Source organism: Fonsecaea nubica (genome assembly GCF_001646965.1).
Source record: "Fonsecaea nubica strain CBS 269.64 chromosome Unknown Scaff144, whole genome shotgun sequence".
NCBI lineage: Eukaryota > Fungi > Ascomycota > Eurotiomycetes > Chaetothyriales > Herpotrichiellaceae > Fonsecaea > Fonsecaea nubica.
Genome location: NW_019173817.1, coordinates 31,047 through 48,235, shown reverse-complemented (window position 1 = coordinate 48,235; position 17,189 = coordinate 31,047). Strand labels below are relative to the sequence as shown.

Below are 17,189 nucleotides of genomic sequence, written 5' to 3'. Positions count from 1 at the left end.
TAACTTAAGTTTCTTGTCGCTATATTAATATAAATATCTACGAGAACTAACGTATACTAGATTATTTTAATTACTCTACTAATTCTATTAACCTTGTTTTTCTTATATTATTTTCATTAGTTAGTTATATTATAAGATTTATTAAGCTCTTTAATATACTTTAGCGAACTATATAAATATTCGAGATACTTAATTATCTATATTAATTATCTTACTTAGTTAACTAGTTCTTTAATCTTCTTTATTTTCCCTAACTCTATAATTATAGTTCTTTAGGTAATCTAGTATACTTCTATCCTAATATTACGCTTCTAACCCTTTTCTCCTAACCTTATATTTAACCTACTAATATCCAACTATCCTTCTCTTCTTCCTCTAACGTAATTACTATCTAAGATTTTCCGATTCTCTATCCTAATAATTAAAATCTCGACTTAGTACCTTCTTCACCTTCGTTACCCTCCTTAACGACTATAATATAACCCTAACCCTAACCCTTCTACCCTACCTCGAGAGATATATCCTCTATAACTCTCCTAGTATCTAATCCTAACCTAACCCCTAAGCTAATATTACTTAAGCTATACTACCTATATATATTTACTATTAATAGATATAGGACCCCTAAAGATAGTAATCATATATCCTCGCCTTGACGCCGTAGAAATCTACTTATACCTTACCTAGTTCGAGCTTCTTAAGTACCTTATTAAGTATCCGTACCGCTTGAATCGTACGGTCGCTAAATAACGCTATCTCTTCGCCTATCTACTTCACCTAGTCCTCCTCTTTCTTAAACTCACTAAGCTACCTACTGAACTCTTCTAACGTCTCGCCCTAGTGGTTATATATATAGTAAACTACCTAAGCCGCCGGTAGTACTATATCCCGGAATTCGCACTTAGTTAGTCCTACTTAGGGGTCCTAGTTACTATAGATGATTAGCGGTTAACTATACTCTCGGTACACCGTCCACTTCGTCATCTATTCTTAGGTCTTCGCCTTCTTTATAAATAGTCGCTTAGTATTGAAGAACCGGAACTTACTCTACCGCTAATACTAGTTAAGATTGTGATAGGGGAGACCGTCGTCGTAGAGTAGTTAGTAGATTAAATAACGTCCTTTCTACTACCCTAACCGCTGGATATACTACGTAAGCTAGTAAGTACTATTATATTTAGCCTCCTAGAGTCGCTAGTGACTACCCTTATATAGACTAGTAGCTTCGTTAATGTTAGTAACGTCCTCGTCCCCGTCCTCGTCCCCCTCCCCTCCTAGATCTAGACTTAGCTCGACCGGCTCTAAATCCTACTACGGCGTTATATCGTATTCTACCGCGGGGTCGAAGAGCCTATTAAAGTCGTTAACTCTACTATTAAGACAGTAAAAGCTATACCGAAGCTGGATATTAATATAGTACTATATATACTCGGGGCCGTTAACGTACCGGCTAAGTACCGCTCCGAGATACCGTATATTTATATAGCGTTATATAACGCGCGTAGATAGCGGAGTAACGTACTTCTCCCGCTCCTAGCGCTCGTCGTCTATAGCCTAGGCGTAACGGGGTAATAAGACCGTACTAATACTACTACCCCCATCCCGCCTAATACGACCTACCTCTTACGAGAAATTAATGGTATTACTTAGTAAGCTATAGTAGAATATGTTCTAGACGTATATATAGTCGACCCCCATCCTAAATATACTAGTCGCGACGATCGCTTTATATTTACCGCGGCGCTAGCGCTATAAGATCTAGTCCTTCTCCTAGACCGTACCGGACTAGGAATAATAGAACTTATAATTAAGTAGCTCCGCTAGCGTCCGAGTTACCTCGCGGTTCTTAACGTAGACGATATACCGTACTTAAGCTTTATAAGCCTCGTAGAATATAAGAGTCCGCCAAATAATAGAGACTATCTACTTATTAAACGTCTCGCCCTCGCCCTTACCGAAGCTCTCCGCCGCCTCTAGCTACTACTAGATAACGTACCGAATGTCGGCCCGGAATGTAATGTCGCGGATGACGCGAGCCTAGTCGAGAAACATCCGCCCCGAGAACTCCTCTATTATTACCGGCGGGAGAGTAGCCGATAGAAAGACGACTAGGTATCGGAGCTCCTAGAGAAACTAGAGTATCGCTATCTTAGGTCGATATAATAAAGCGGTTAGAATAAGATACGCCTCGTTAAATATAACCCGGTCGAGCTATCGATTAGTATTAAGTATCCTAATCTACGTCTAAAATCGCTATTAGACCGCTTACTCGGCGGAGATAAAGACGACCGGTACGCCGTTAAAGCGTTTACTACTACTATACCTACTCTAAATTAAGTACTAGATGTTTAAATCCTGAAATCGCCGGACTATATCCTATTTTAGTACTACGAGCGGTATTACTACTACCGTCGTAGCGGCTTATAGTAAGAACGGGGGAATTATATATACGAGACTCTTCTTACCCCCGGTACGGACGACGACTATAACTTCGGGGTATTAAGACGCGATAGCCTCTACTATCTACTACTAAACCGCCGACTAAAACCGCGCCTAGGGATCTCAAAAGAGATACCGAAGCGCGATTAGAATATCCTCGGACCCCTATATAATCCGATATTAAGTCTAGATGCGATACGCGATCTTTTTAATAAGAGACGATATAGATCTACCGGGGTCTTATATCGAAGCGGGACGTATCCGTTTCCCCCGCGATAGATCCTAGATCTCGCGCTCGAAGAGTGTCTACTAGAGCTTACTAGTCTAGAGATATACCTAGACGCCGGCGTCCGTTAACTATCCCGTAAAGTTGATAGTACGGCTACCGTAGATACGATTCTCCGTCCGCCTACTATATACGGTTTAAGCGTAGAATAATGCGGGAAGCGTGATCCCGTCTACCGCTATACTTTTATCAACGTCGTCGTCCTCGTTACTAGTAATATTAGTATCGCCTTCGAATTTAAGACCGCTAAAGTACTTTACCGCGATAGCTACCGCGATTTAACGCTATTTCTAGGTTAAAATCGCCCGCCCGAGACTACGCTAGCTCTAGCGGGTAAGTGCGGCCGTTATCCGTCTCTTAAGCTACGACTTAGTCCTATAGTTAAAGAGATAATCCCTAACCTCCGCGGGGATATTATACCGCCGCGAGAGATAGATACGAAATAGTATAACTAATACTAGATATTAAACTACTAACTAAGCGAGCTCGGGGAAGATAAAGCGAACTAGAGAGCGAGATACGTACGTACGAGTTTACGCCTTATAATAACTAAGAACGAAATATAGAAATTTAAAGAGTAAACGGAGATTACGGATTACTAGACCTAAATTACGCTAGCGAATACCTAAGAACTTAACTCGACGGGTAAGCTACCTAGAGCCCTTATAGAGTAGAACTACTAACGCGTCCTTAAACCCTTCATTAAAGATCTCGTACTCTTAGGCGAATTTAGGTTAGACGGGCTACGATACTATATCGTTAAACTTATACTACTCCGTATAGAAGACCGTATTAAGGAGCGTACGGTCCTATCTAATATACTAGATAAGCTAGTCCTAGTAACCCTCGAAGTAGATAGCGTTATAGGGATCTTTAATAAAGCTATACCCGGGCTGATTATTAGACTAGTTATCCTATAGCTTAACTAGTAGAAACGTTAGTATATTAGGTAACCTAAAATATAACTCGTCGTAGAAGATTCGCTTTACCTTACGGAAAGCTATACTAATTTCGTCTACTAGATTACCGATACCGTATCGAATGTCGCCGTATAATAGATTCTTCCCGTCAGCGTCCTAGACTACTAACGCTTCGGGAATGGATACGCTACTAACGTATATTATATAGAGACGCTAGTTATCTATTACGCTTATTAGGCCGCGAGTGTCGTTAAGAAGCTATTACTAATAGAGCTACTTTAATAGCTCTTCGATGTCTTCGAGCTTATAGTGTTCCTTAATATAGTAGGCGTCCTAGAGGAGAATTAGCTAATAGTAGTAGATAAGCTTACTTAATATACCTACTACTTAGCCTTCCAGGCGAAACGTGATCGTCTAGTCCTCGAGACTAACTAGAGATAACCGTACGGCTAAAAATAATATAATTACGCTATCGTAGACCCACTTAAGCTTATATTAAAAAGTACTATATAGAAATTAAAGATATAGTAGTTAAGCTCGGGTTCTAGCTAGTTAATTAGCTCTTAGGGTTTAGATTCTAAACGAGTATCCTCCTCTTTAGCATCCCTAGTAATCTCCTTATCCTCCCGTAAACGTAGCTCGGCTAGCTTCGCGCCGATATCTAACGCTAAAGTTAATACCTCTACCTAAGAATCGGTAGCGATAAATATCTCTTGACTAAAATAACCTTTAAATATACGGATATAGTAATATATTAACGATTAAAGTACGGAGAGATAATTCTAGAACGATAACTTATTCTATAAGAGCTAGAATAGATCCTAGCTAGTAGTGCCGGCCTAAAATGTATTTAATACCCGCGTATCGATATATAATAAGTTCGGTACTAACTTATACGCCTTTTATAGTATACGCTTAATAGACTAGACTAACTTATAAAGTTGTAGGTCGTCGTCGTCTAACCTAGGCGTAGTATAGGATATAGTAACGAATTCAGCTTCTAACTTGGCTAAGTACTAGTAGAATGCGCTCTTCCGTAGCTATAGCGAGATCTCGAAGACGTAGTTAGGTTCGCTAAGCTAGCGGTAGCGGGCCTCATCCTCTTTTATAGCGCTCTTTAAGCCGGCGGTAAGTATCTAAGCTACGTTAGGACTAGGTTAACTATAGTTATAACCGGCGCTACTAATATAGTAACGGCCGCTAAAGCTAGTATCGATCCTACTAAGAGCTAGTAGCCCTGGTGTACTAGGTATCTCTCGCTATATAATCTAGTAATCGGGGGCCTTAGCGAAGAAATACTATAGTGTTACCTTACGATATATATACTACTCTCTCTACTAACGCCGTATATCGACGTTATACGCTTTACTAGCGTATCGCTCTAGCTTCTCTTTACTAGCTCGGAGATATCTATACGCCTTAGCGGCGCTATAAGTAAAGCCCTCGCGGAACTATAGCTTATAGATAAATAAGCTATAATCTAATAGACGAGTTACCTCGGCCGCTACATTCTATACTACTACCTAGCTAGCGATCTTTTTAGCTAGCTTACCTTTAATACTATACCTCCGCTTAAGATATTCACTTAGATTTAAGCCTAGCGTATAGTATATCTAGTAGACGGTGTAGAGAATGACCCCGAACTCTAAGAGTAGCCGTAGCTATTAAACTAGCGGTGTCGGGGCGGGCTACGACGTACTTCCACCGGTATCTAGTATATTATCATCTATTACCGACCCGTGTCTTAAGTCTAAGGAGTCGAAATTAAGCTTAGACGGCCCCTTAGGTATCCTAAACAAGTTATAACCCTTAAAATAATAGATAATTGATAGTATAGGGTGATATAGCGAAATTCTTCACTCTTATAACTAGACGCGAAAGTGATAGAGGATAACTAAGAGTTTTTATTAGTAGACGCATTACCCGTAGATTAATGACCTAACCTCTTATACTAAGACCTATTTTATATGTAGACGGGTCACCCAGCCAGACTAGAATAGAGTTAGGATAACTAAGAGTTTTTATTAGTAGACGTATTACTCGTAGATAGATAACCTAACCTCTTATACTAAGACCTATTTTATATATAGACGGGTCACCTAGCTAGATTAGAATAGAGTTAGGCGTCTCGACTATTATATATAGTGATAGTAATATCGTAGAGTTATAATAAGATAACGATATATAGTACGTACAAATAGTATACCACTATATTATAGCTATACCCTTAATCTCGCTAAACTAGCTAATTATATACTATATTTATCTAGCTAACGAGCTTAGGGTTAGACTCTAACCTAATTAGCTTACTTAGTATCTAACTATATATACTACGTAGTAGGAGAGAGCTTACTCTAATAACTTTACTATTCTACTACGCGATATACTACTACTATATACTATAAGACGATCGATCGGCCGCGATAAGGTAAGTATATTAGTCCCGATTTTACTTCTATTACTATAATAGCGGGATTAGTAAGTCGAAAAAGTATAGCGACGGAATATAGCGATACCTTAGTACGACCGCGCCGCCGGATTAGCTAGCCTTACCTAGCCTCACTAGGAATCCTACGACGTTCCCGGGTCCTCTTAGATAGGGTATTCTAGCGATCCCATTATTACCTTAATCCCCCCGCTCGGCGCGGATATAGAAGAAAGTAATCCTAGAGAGTAATCCTATAGAGATCTCTAGATCTAGGCGCCCTAATTGGTCCATTCCGCCCGCCTTAGTAGTAATCCTGCCAGCATTCCCAGGTCCTCTTGGATAGGGTTAACACTATATTAGTCGATCTTAGGGTCTTTTAGCTAATCTAAGTAGATATTATCGAAGAATAGACCCTAATAAACGTAAAAATCGAAAAAACCGTCGTTTTTTACGATAGGTACTAAGAGATATTCGACTTTCTATTTCCTTAGTACCTATTATAGAAAAAATCTTGGAATCCTTCGATGGGTACTATCGAGTAGGGTAGTAGGATAAAGAGTAACTATTCGCTATTTCTAATATCTCTCTACTTTATTCTTAAGATTCTAGAAGGTTCTAGAGGGTATATTATTAGGAAAAAAACGTCTAAATAAAGTAAAAAGTAAATTAAGAGAGGGAAAGGGGACCCTAACGCTACCCTCTAGCCACTATACGGTTCGTCTCGGCCTCCTAAATCGTGCCCGATCTTTATCATCCGCTTGAGATAGCTTGTAGGCCCATGGACAGAGATCGTAGGAGTAAGGAGGGTTGTTTAACGATATATGCTGTCTTTCATGTCCTAACGTGGGAGAATTCGGACGAGCTAGCTTCAAAAATGTAGACTTGGTAACAATTCCTTATGGATGGGTTGTGGGAGCTCTGGACGGCGTCATAAGAAAATAGACCTCTAGATAGACCCGGCTAATTTTTGCCATCATCATCGATCCCTACCATCGTAAAGAGGCGCTTAATTGTCTATAGAGCCTACGAGTGAGTAGAGGGCTACGGCATCAGCGGACGAATCCACCCTTTGTGAGAAGCCTGTCCTACGGAATGCCGAGCGTAACTAATAATACCTCGCAGGCGGCGGAGGTGGCGCACACTCAAGTCCAGACAGCTCCACCGCATCACGATGCTTGCTTCCCGTTCTAGAATACGACACCCTTGACCTGCGCGTTCTTGGAGATGTTGATGTTACGGATCATCAGGACGAAGAAAAGTGCCAGGCCCATGACACTGGTTCCGGCGATCAACATCCTACGTTGCGCAATTCCATATGCCTCCATGATGGCCTCGCGCGCCGGACTGTCCATTGGATAGCTCAGCTGCACGGTCAAGTCGCCGTAGATGGTCTCCCACTCGGGCTTGAGGTTCTCGGGCAGGAGTCTTTGGAGTGCGCCGGGTAGAGAATGCGTCCAGATGGCACCGCAGATGCTGTTCCCCACGGCTCCGCCCATGTACCCGAAAAGACCGAGCATTGCCAGCACGGCGGCGATCTGGCCGTGCTCCGCGGCCGCCATGACGGCGACTTGTTGGCACAGGATCATGGTGCTGCCCGCGAAGGCGATCAGGATCTGACACATGATGATGTACCCGATATTGGTGTGCGGCCGGCGGAAGTGAATCATCAGACCCACGCCCAGCATGTACAGCGGGACGGCACACAACAGAAGCCACTTGAAGCGGCCAGTAACGCGCATGAGAAAGCCCACGAACAGCAACCACAGCCCGGAGATGATGTCGAAGGTACTGCTTACGTAGCCCGCCTGCGCGATCGTCAGGTTGTTGACGACCTGCAGGAAAGAGCTGAAGTAGCTGGCCCAGCAGTAATACGCGATCTGGTACACAGCGTCGAGGAGGAGAGCGCCGAGAATGGTCCGCGAGACGAGGAGTTGGTAAGGAATGAAAGGCTTTGGTGCGAGGTATCGCTCGAAGGCAGCGAATACGAGCAGCAGCACGAAGCCCACGACTAACATTGCGATGATGGAGCCGGATCCCCAGTCATCCGCTGTCGATTGGGCGAGGGAAAAGGGTAAGAGGAAGAGAACCAGCCCCGTCGCGAGGAGAATGACACCAAAAGCTGTAGTATAATTCGTCAATAAGTTAAGTTCCGTTCCCCCAGAGAGAGAGGGGGGGGGAGAGGGGGGGGGGGGGGGTTGTTTGGCACAATTACGTACCGTCAAACTCAATAATGTAGAACCAGATGCTCTGAAAGAGTGTGCGACCGCTCTTGGGCCTGTCCAACAATCCTTGCTTCTTCGCTTTGCGCAAGTTATACTGCATGACGAGGTACAACGGCGCAGCCACAAAGGGGGTGACGATCGCAAAGGTCCCAAATGCCCAACGCCAGTTGATGTCTTCGTAGAAGCCCTCTGAGGCACTAGGGCCTGCAAAAGCGGTGACCATGTATGGAGAAGAGGTAAATGCGAAAGCAAGGCCCCGGTTCTTCAACTTGCTAGTGTCAGCTGTCATGACATCCACCGAGTAGATCATCCCGGTGAACCCAATGCTAGTAAAGACCTACATAGCCATCTTAGTGATCTGACATAACCAAAATTTGGCGTCCGCTCGACGGCTAACATACCTGGGCTGCGCAGAATGTTTGAATGTTTGTACAGGCGGCTTGCAGGATAAGGCCCAGTGTACCTAGGCTGACCATAAATAGGAATGCTTCTGGCCGACCCCAAATATCCAACATTTTCGCAATCGGCAGATAGGCAGCTCCCGTCATCACGCTGGAGACGATATAGATGACTGGGATGAGCGAGTGGTATTCGAAGCCACTGGTCACGTATGGTGTAAGGTTGGCCGTGATGGAAAATTGAAAAGCGTTGACAAAGTACAGCAGATAGAAGCTATTCAGCCGATGAGTTAGCAAGATGGGATGTAGGGCGTCGCCGGACATTTCGATGACGAGGACGTACCACATGTAGGTGATGATGAGGGACGTCTTACTCCATGCCAGCGTGATTGCCTCAACTCTTCTCACGCCTTCCTGAGCATCTTGGGCCGGGAACTCTGGTTGCATTCCATCGCTTCCATTACCACTCTCAACGGGTTCGTGTGCGTGAGTTGCGGCATTCTTGTCATCGACACTCTCCAACACTGTGCTTTCCTGGCTCTGTTCCGCGATACTGTTTCCATCTGAGCGCAGAAACTGTCTCAGCGAGTTGAGCTTGAATCTTCCAGCAGCAGACATGGTGAAAGTGTCTCTAACGACCAGGTGTTGATGCGAATGTGAATTTGTAGTGGACGAGGATTTTCAACGTGGATGGATTGATTCACTCAGATGGCTTCGGTATAAGCCCATAACATGCCAAGCCATCAAGCCTAGCCCCATTAGCCAAGCAGGACATCGAGAACAACGAGTATGGCCAGAGCCCAAGTTGAGTCCCGATGTCGGATTCATTCCGACATGCCAGCCAACAACAAGATCTTTTTTGAGGTCAATTTGCTCATTTGACTTGGCTTGTAGCTCGAATGATCATGACCCTGGATAGCCAAGAGTGAAAAGCTTTTTCTGTCTTGAGATTTTCACGGGCTTCAAGTGAGCATTTGCATCGGCCGATACCGTATGGTCAAACCACGCGTAGGTGCCTGAGCCACGGTGCAGACCGTGACTGGAAAAGCTTAATTGTCATAGCTCTGGCAACATATGCCCAGGATCCAGACTGCAGACTGCAGCGCCGATAGCCTGTGCAGCTGGTGTGCGAGACTGGCGCAAGAGCATTGGCGTGTGCTTCTACCCTCATCTGTAACTTGCGGCCTGGCAAGCGGCTCGGCGCCCAGGACACAGGGGAAACAGTGAACCAAGGCGAAGAAGCACCGAGCATGTCATTCGGAGCCCAATAGTGCAAAAAAGCTAAGAGAGTGGAACGTGGGAGTTGGCAGGGGCTTGGCTCCGTAGTTATGTGACTGATGATCAGATTTTCGCTGTCACATCTAATCACGTCCTGATACAGAAGATTTGATTATCCGGAAGTGGAATGTCGCTTCGACACTCTGGAAGGGAGCGAAGGGAAGCTGGCAACCAGAAAATGGAGCTCCCAGACAAGCCAAGGATGGGATGGATTGCGCCAAGTCCTCTATCGGGAATGCGAAGCATATTTTCACTGCAGGGACATCGTGTATGCTCTCTTGTGTCCTGTCGTCATTACTTTGCGGCGATACGGCTTCAGAGCAGATGATCGTGAATCTTTCGTCTGCATCGCAGCGAGATCAACGGGGATATACATGTTGTCGAATGAGGCTGGGGAGTATCGACCGGCGTTGTCAAGTCGTTGTCTTGTCGCCACGTCCATTGCCGATTGGAGAGAATGCAAAGTCCGAGGTCGGAGAGAAATCTTCCGTCGTGCTCGGCACAAGGTCCAACTCCATTCTCCTAGTGAGGAAGACGATCCAGTGCCCACCAAAACGATGCCAATGGTCCACGCGAGGCAGAATGAAACGACGATGGTCTTATCAGATGAAAATTTTTCGTGATCACGAAGACCCGACATGGTCACATGGGTATCTGGGTCTGGAGCTGAATCCCTGGAGAAGCTCCATTGAAAACAAGCTTGGCGGGAACGGCGCGATGAGGGCGGGTATCTGTGGCATGCAGAATCACGCACCGATGAAACTTAGGAGGGTTAAAGAAGCTGCAAAAGTGGAAAAGTGTATCTTGGGATTCGTTATCTGATGAAAATTCTCCTGCTTGAGGAAGTGGAAATTGAGTTATCTGATCCGTTCAGAGAGCTCCACTCTGTGAAGGATAGTGGAGCCTGACTGTTAATACAGGTAAAACCAGGGTGTAATTTTGGTATTGTATCATCTTTCAAATGACACCGATCTCAGGTTGAGACGGCTTCCGGATTCTCCCATGGGGCCATGTCATGGTCCCATCGTCGCGAGTAGGAATGCCATTGTCGGCGAATGGAAGTCTTTTGCTAGAGGCACAATTTGGTTGCATCAATTCTACACGAAGAGGAGGAGGGTTCAGGCGCTCCCAGTCGTTGGCCAACCAAGAAATCGTTCTGAGTGCCTCGATCCTCCTAAGTCATCGATCGAGGCCTCATCAATGCTTCCACCACTACAACAAGTATGATACAGCATCCAGACGCGTTCATGGATGGCAACAAGGGCACCGCTTCACCACCTCTCGACTTGGTGTGTGTCGGTTTTGACCTCACTGGCATCGCAAACGCTGTCGCATTGGACGAAAGACATGCACTCAGCAAGGATACCTTGTTCCTGGAATCTCAATTGGAAGCATTCTGGACGCCACTCCGGTGCACACCTGCCTCCAGACTTAGGATCTCATTTCTCCACGACCTGATCACCTCAGAGAATCCGCGTTCTCGATTCACCTTTCTCAACTACCTCCATGCAACTAATAGGCTCGTCTTATATGCGAACAGCGCTCAGCTGCGCCCGACTAGGCAGATGTTCAGCGACTACTTAAGATGGTGTGCTACCCGCCTTCACACCCAAGTCCAGTACGGCAAGATGGCCACCAGTGTGCAACCATTGAAAGACGGCAGGGGAAGCGTCGCTGCGTGGGAGGTGGTCTTTATGGATGCTGTGACAGGAGAACAAAAAGCCGTCACAGCCAGGCAGGTCGTCTATGCTGCATCGCAGCATCCCTATGTCCCAGAAGTACTCCGCACTCCTGCCCTTCGAAATCTCGTCCTGCACTCTTCAGAGTATCCGGAAGCCATCTCAACACTTCTACGCGACAAACCGAGAGCGCGTATCGCAGTTCTAGGAAATGGCCAAAGCGCAGCAGAGGCATTTGATCAGCTTCATGGGATCCGTGGAGAACACGAAGTCATTTGGTTCACCAAAGACGCCGTCCTTCGGGGAGATGACGAGACGCCATTGTAAGTTGGCCTCTTGGGTGTCCACCACCGGTTTCGCTTTCTAATGCTCTAGCGAAATCTAGCCTATTGCAAAGTATCATGCATCCGCATTCAGCAAAACAACAGAATATGCCACCCGAGATCAGGAGAAGAGAAGTCAATGGAGCCTCGCCCTTGACCTCTAGTCCGCCAATTGAACCTCGCCTCTTGAGACAGATATATGACACCCAGTACGACTTCAGTGTTAAAGAGCCGGACTGCAACAAGTGGAGATTCCAAATCAGACTCCAGCATGAGGTCATAAATGCAGAGAAAACTGTTGACGGACGCGTGCGACTTTTCGTGCAAAGTCTCGAGAATCCAAACGAGTCAGCAACATTCGACGCCGTCATTTCCGCGACCGGCTTCGAACAAAACGCCCACCATAGAACCCTCCAACCTTTAAAAGCGCTGCTCGATGGTCCTAGTGTCACAGTTGATCGCGATTACCACATCAACTTTAGAAAGGGCGTCCTCGCGCCAGGGTGCGGGATATGGCTTCAAGGATCTCTTGCCGATGATGGAGACCAGGTGAGTGACGGACTCCCATCTGTCTGCATCATCACTACTAATGTCTGGAATCGCAGAATGACGACAGCCTGCTCCAGATTCTTGCAGAGAGAAGTAGACGTCTGGCAGAGTCGGTACTGCGTCGGAGGACCGAGCAGACCACGGAGGAGGAGGAGGAGGGGAGGTCGGCAAGGCTGTAACATTGGCCACATGGAATCGCGCGCATGAATCAGGCTTTGGAACCGGGATATATATATATATCCAGAGAGAGGGAGGGAGAGATTAAAAAAGTCAACTCTTGTGGTCTGTACATAGAGTACACATTCTATCTTCGGCGGAACCTTCTCATCGCAAATGTCTGGTAACTACAGTTTCGGTTTCCCTTTAGTCACCAACTGCCCTGCGAGCTGCGCGAGCTCAAATTTTCTCACTTTTCCACTCCCTGTCAGTGGTATTGTGGCCGGAATACCATCTTCTCCAAGCCAGAAAATATGTGCTGGAGCCTTGTGCCTGCCAAGCTTCAGTCTCACCCATTCACGGATGTTTTCGTCGCTGGGACGATGAGCAATCGGACTGGTATATCCTCCTTCGACGCTTTGTTCCCGTTGGGCCGTTGAATGAGTCGAGCTGGTGCGTTGGAGAAATGCAGCCGGCACTTCGCCGTACCTGGAATGCTTGACACCGACGACGATAGCGCGGTCAATGGCCTCGTGCTCGACCAGACGACTCTCAATCTCTAAGGGGTAGATGTTTTCTCCACCTGGTAGGAGATGAATCGTCAGTGAGAGCTTTGATGAGTGCATGTTTAGAGAAGGCTTGCTTACCCCTGATAATGATATCCTTAAACCGACCCGTAATCGTGCACGTCTTGTCCCTGTGAAAGACAGCTTCGTCGCCGGTATGCAGCCATAGCACACCGTCTGCGTCACGGATCATGACCTCATTCGTCTTCTCCACATTCCTCCAATAGCCTCGCTGTAGTTGATAGCCGGCGATGCAGAGCTCTCCGCGCTCACCAACCGGTACGATTCTTCCCTGTCGGTCAACGATCTTTGCATGGGCGTGCGGCATGACTTGGCCAACGGTGGTGAGCTTCAGACTCGTGGGGTCATTGTGGAATGCGTTGAAACAAGTCGGCGAAGCTTCTGTTAAGCCTGATAGTACCGGGGGTTAGCCTGTCAACGGGCCCTTCTGGCTGAGTTACATGCGTGCCATACCGTAACTACTGGTGAACTCGGTCATCCCGAGTTCATTGACCATAAGTTCCATCAGGTGGCGAGGCACAGGAGCCCCTGCTATGATACCGGTTCGTAAGGCTGAGCAATCGAAGTGCTCAGGTCGGGGCAGGCTGAAAATTGAATCAAACATTGCCGGGACACCGTGAAGGGCAGTACATCGTTCCTCCGAGATGGCTCTCAGACACGCTACGGCGTCGAAGGTCTCTGCGGGATAAACCACTTTTCCGCCATGGGTTATGATGGCCAGTAGGCCGAGGACAAGGCCAAAGCAATGGAAGAGCGGCGGCGGACAGCAGAGCACGTCTTGATCCGTCAAGGCCATGCGGTCGCCAATGAAACGGCTGTTGTTGACCAAGGAGCTGGAAGTACCAGTTAGCTTTACAGCCCACGCAGGATATTTCTGACGGGAGGAGCTAGGAACCAGTAGGCTACTTACTGATGTGTCAGCATCGCAGCCTTTGGATTGCCTGTCGTTCCACTGGTGAACTGGAGATTGCAAACGTCATGGCAGCTGAATGTCTTTGAGGCTGCCTCGAGAATTTTATCGGATTCGATTGCTCCTGTCTCTAGGAGTGTTGCATAGGGGGTAAAATGGCCGGGCGGGCCTCGTAGAATGATAATCTCCTCGACCGTGCCTGGCTTCTCTCTCAGCTGGAGGAGGAGTTGCCCATTTTCGTGATGACCGATCCGGGGGGTTACAAACAATATTCGGCATTCTATGACTTCGAATCAGGAGTGGCTCCAATAGCAGGTTGTGAAAAGAAAAAGAAAACGTACCAGTGAATTTCAGAGCATACAATGCTTCAGATGCGGTGTAGGTGTTGTTCAAAATGACCAGTATACATCCCAGCCTCATACAGGCGAAGAAGACCGAGACATATTGCTCACAGTTTCCGGCCATGATACCGATTCGATCTCCTGCGCGTAGCCCTCGAGCAACAAGGGCTTTCGCAAGTCGAATGCTTTCGTCCCTGAGACGGCTGTAGGTCCATCTGGAGCCCGTCCACGGTACCACCAAGCATTCTTTACTCCCATACCTCTTGCACTGGAAATCTAGCAGCTCGCCGAGAGTAAAATCTAACAAAGGCACCTCCGAATTGCCATGAAGGATGGACGGAACCGTTGGAGGTGGAAATACCGTGGTCTCTGTGATGCTGTCTAGAGACATCGCAACAGGAAGCTAACGAATGCTCAATAGTCCCGATATTCAGCCTCTTCGTGCCCTAGAGCCCAGTCTGCAGTTGTCAATGTTATGTTGACATTGTGTAGAGAATCATCCCCACTCACGTGGTCTATCAGGCTGGCATTTTGCAGCTTCTGGAGACTGATGTTACGCGATCTCCGATCTCGGTTCGCGTGCCGGGCAAGAAAAGATGCACCTGCACCGAAGAATTTGCTTCAACGCGTATTTCACACTAAGCTTCCAACTGGGTGGCCGGGAAAAACCTGCAGGTAGCAGAGCAGATTCCGCCGAGTAGGATTTCGGTTCCACATGTTTCCATACGATAGAAAGATCAATCAAATTCACTCGTTCGAGCCATGTGGATTGAAGCGAGTAAACACCCCCTGGCAGCTTCTGCGAAGGTGGCAAAGTTATCCACTGCGACAATTTCGATCAACAATCAGATTAGATAAGATGTATAAGTTTGATAAGGGGGTTTATGTCGTGCCGCACCAGTAACAGCTGACGTTTGGATAGGTAGGTCTGTTGTTTTGCAACCCCTGTGACTTTTTCAATGCGTCATTTCTTTCACCGTGTCCACTTGTTGGGCACAACCGAAGCCGCCGGTCTTGACTACGCATTCAAGGTCTTAGGGACACCATTGACAGTCCTCTAATGACGCAGTAGAGGTTTGCGCCAATCGACCCATATTGTGAAAACTGCAACATTGGAACAAGAAGGGGAAACGTGGCTTGGCTTGATGGTCTTCGCAGTCTTGACAAGCTCCGCTCAATACGCTACGCCAACTTGGGAAAGAGTTCTTGATACAAGCGCGGTATCTCAGTCATTTCAGAGAGCTGACATTACAATACGTGTTCGGTTAAGTGATACTCCGTGAAATATTCCCCATACCGACATACCTAGCTCGGCGATGATCTCCTGTTAAGGAATTTGCCTGGAGCGGTAGTAAGGGTGGAGATATAAGTAAATTCCTGCTATGTACATGATTGACCATGTCCCCACCTACCAGGTTGAAACTCTGCACGGCGGTAACACTCTTGCTGTGACCAGAGTCTTCTGTCTTGGAACATGCATCAGCTGTACCCTCTCACAACTTCGAATCTATCCAGTCTGGTGATCGTTTCTCCACAAACGCCTGAATCCCCTCCGAGAAATTGGGTCCAGCCATCAAGCGAGGGTACCATTGATCAGCAAGAATCGACACCGCTTCCTCCACGCTACCAGTTTCCCAGCTCTGCCGAATACCTAGCCTGCCAACAATCAACGCATCCGGACTGTTGTTACACATGTCCTGGGCGACTTGAATTGCCACGGGGACAACTTCAGAGGCAGATTCCACCAGCCGACTAACCAGGCCCCAGTAATGAAGCTCCTTGGCGCCCACGTTTCTGCCAGTCAGAACAAGATCGGTTGTACGCTGCAGCCCCAGTGTACGTGTTAGCCGTGGTAGACAGCCTGCCACAGGGACGATCCCACGCTTCACTTCTGGCAGGGAAAAAATGGCCGAGGAGCAAGCTATGACGAGGTCGCAGTTGGCCACCATCTCAAAGCCGCCTCCCATGCACAGACCGTTCACCGCCGCGATGATCGGCTTTTTACCAACTCGACGGGGCAGCCCAGCGAGACCGGGAGCAGACATCTCGTTGACCACACCAGCTTTGTTCATCTCGTTCCATTCTGACCAAGGACATATTCTTGTCAGTTGCAGTCTCAGGTAAAGTTGTTGTTGTAGAGCCAGACCGCGCACCCGAACATACCTTGTAAATCTGCTCCAGTACAGAAAGCTCTGCCAACGCCTGTGATGATTCCGACCCATAAACTTTCATCTTGGTCGAAGAGCTCCCATATCCGTTGTATTTCGCGGCTCGTGGCTTTGTTGATACTGTTCAGTTTCTCTGGTCTGTTCAAAGTGACCTGGACGATTTTGTCAAGCGGGAAAGAGACTTGAAAATGCTGGAAGTTCAATGGCCTTGATCTGAGAGACATTTGTGTTCCGGGGTTTGCGTCTGGGTTGACAGGTTTCTCTGCAAGCGCAATTCAAAGGAAGTATCGTCGATTAGCTTCACCAGTTTCCTTCTCTCGGAAGAAGTTTGTGTCTTTTAGCCTCGTGTATATAAGAGCTTCACGTGCCGCCGAATTCTGAGACGTTGATGTAGCCACTGAAACGCTGTCTGCCAAGGTATCCGATCCTCGGCCTGAGGAGAGCGTTCAGCAAATTGCAAACTGCGCTCCATATTCGACAAAAGCCTACGAATGGAGGACCAGGT

The 17,189-nt window shown here is 46.9% G+C and overlaps 4 protein-coding genes across 4 annotated transcripts; 1 reads left to right on the top strand and 3 right to left on the bottom strand.

Moving 5' to 3' along the window:
* Window positions 1-7,260: 7,260 nt before the first annotated feature.
* Window positions 7,261-9,311, bottom strand: AYO20_11300 (hypothetical protein; the record flags this gene model as incomplete). Its single annotated transcript, XM_022649552.1, has 3 exons — window positions 7,261-8,192; window positions 8,290-8,632; window positions 8,697-9,311. The coding sequence occupies 3 exons, from the start codon at window positions 9,309-9,311 to the stop codon at window positions 7,261-7,263; spliced, it is 1,890 nt and encodes a 629-aa protein (XP_022494487.1).
* A 1,883-nt stretch (window positions 9,312-11,194) lies between these two features.
* On the top strand, window positions 11,195-12,701 carry AYO20_11299 (hypothetical protein; the record flags this gene model as incomplete). Its single annotated transcript, XM_022649551.1, has 3 exons — window positions 11,195-11,973; window positions 12,036-12,522; window positions 12,579-12,701. 3 exons carry the CDS (start codon window positions 11,195-11,197, stop codon window positions 12,699-12,701), a joined length of 1,389 nt encoding a protein of 462 aa, XP_022494486.1.
* A 165-nt stretch (window positions 12,702-12,866) lies between these two features.
* On the bottom strand, window positions 12,867-14,907 carry AYO20_11298 (hypothetical protein; the record flags this gene model as incomplete). The annotated part of the gene is made up of 6 exons (XM_022649550.1): window positions 12,867-13,261; window positions 13,326-13,646; window positions 13,719-14,098; window positions 14,176-14,455; window positions 14,517-14,710; window positions 14,777-14,907. 6 exons carry the CDS (start codon window positions 14,905-14,907, stop codon window positions 12,867-12,869), a joined length of 1,701 nt encoding a protein of 566 aa, XP_022494485.1.
* Window positions 14,908-16,009: 1,102 nt separating this feature from the next.
* On the bottom strand, window positions 16,010-16,908 carry AYO20_11297 (hypothetical protein; the record flags this gene model as incomplete). Its single annotated transcript, XM_022649549.1, has 2 exons — window positions 16,010-16,599; window positions 16,680-16,908. 2 exons carry the CDS (start codon window positions 16,906-16,908, stop codon window positions 16,010-16,012), a joined length of 819 nt encoding a protein of 272 aa, XP_022494484.1.
* Window positions 16,909-17,189: the final 281 nt, after the last annotated feature.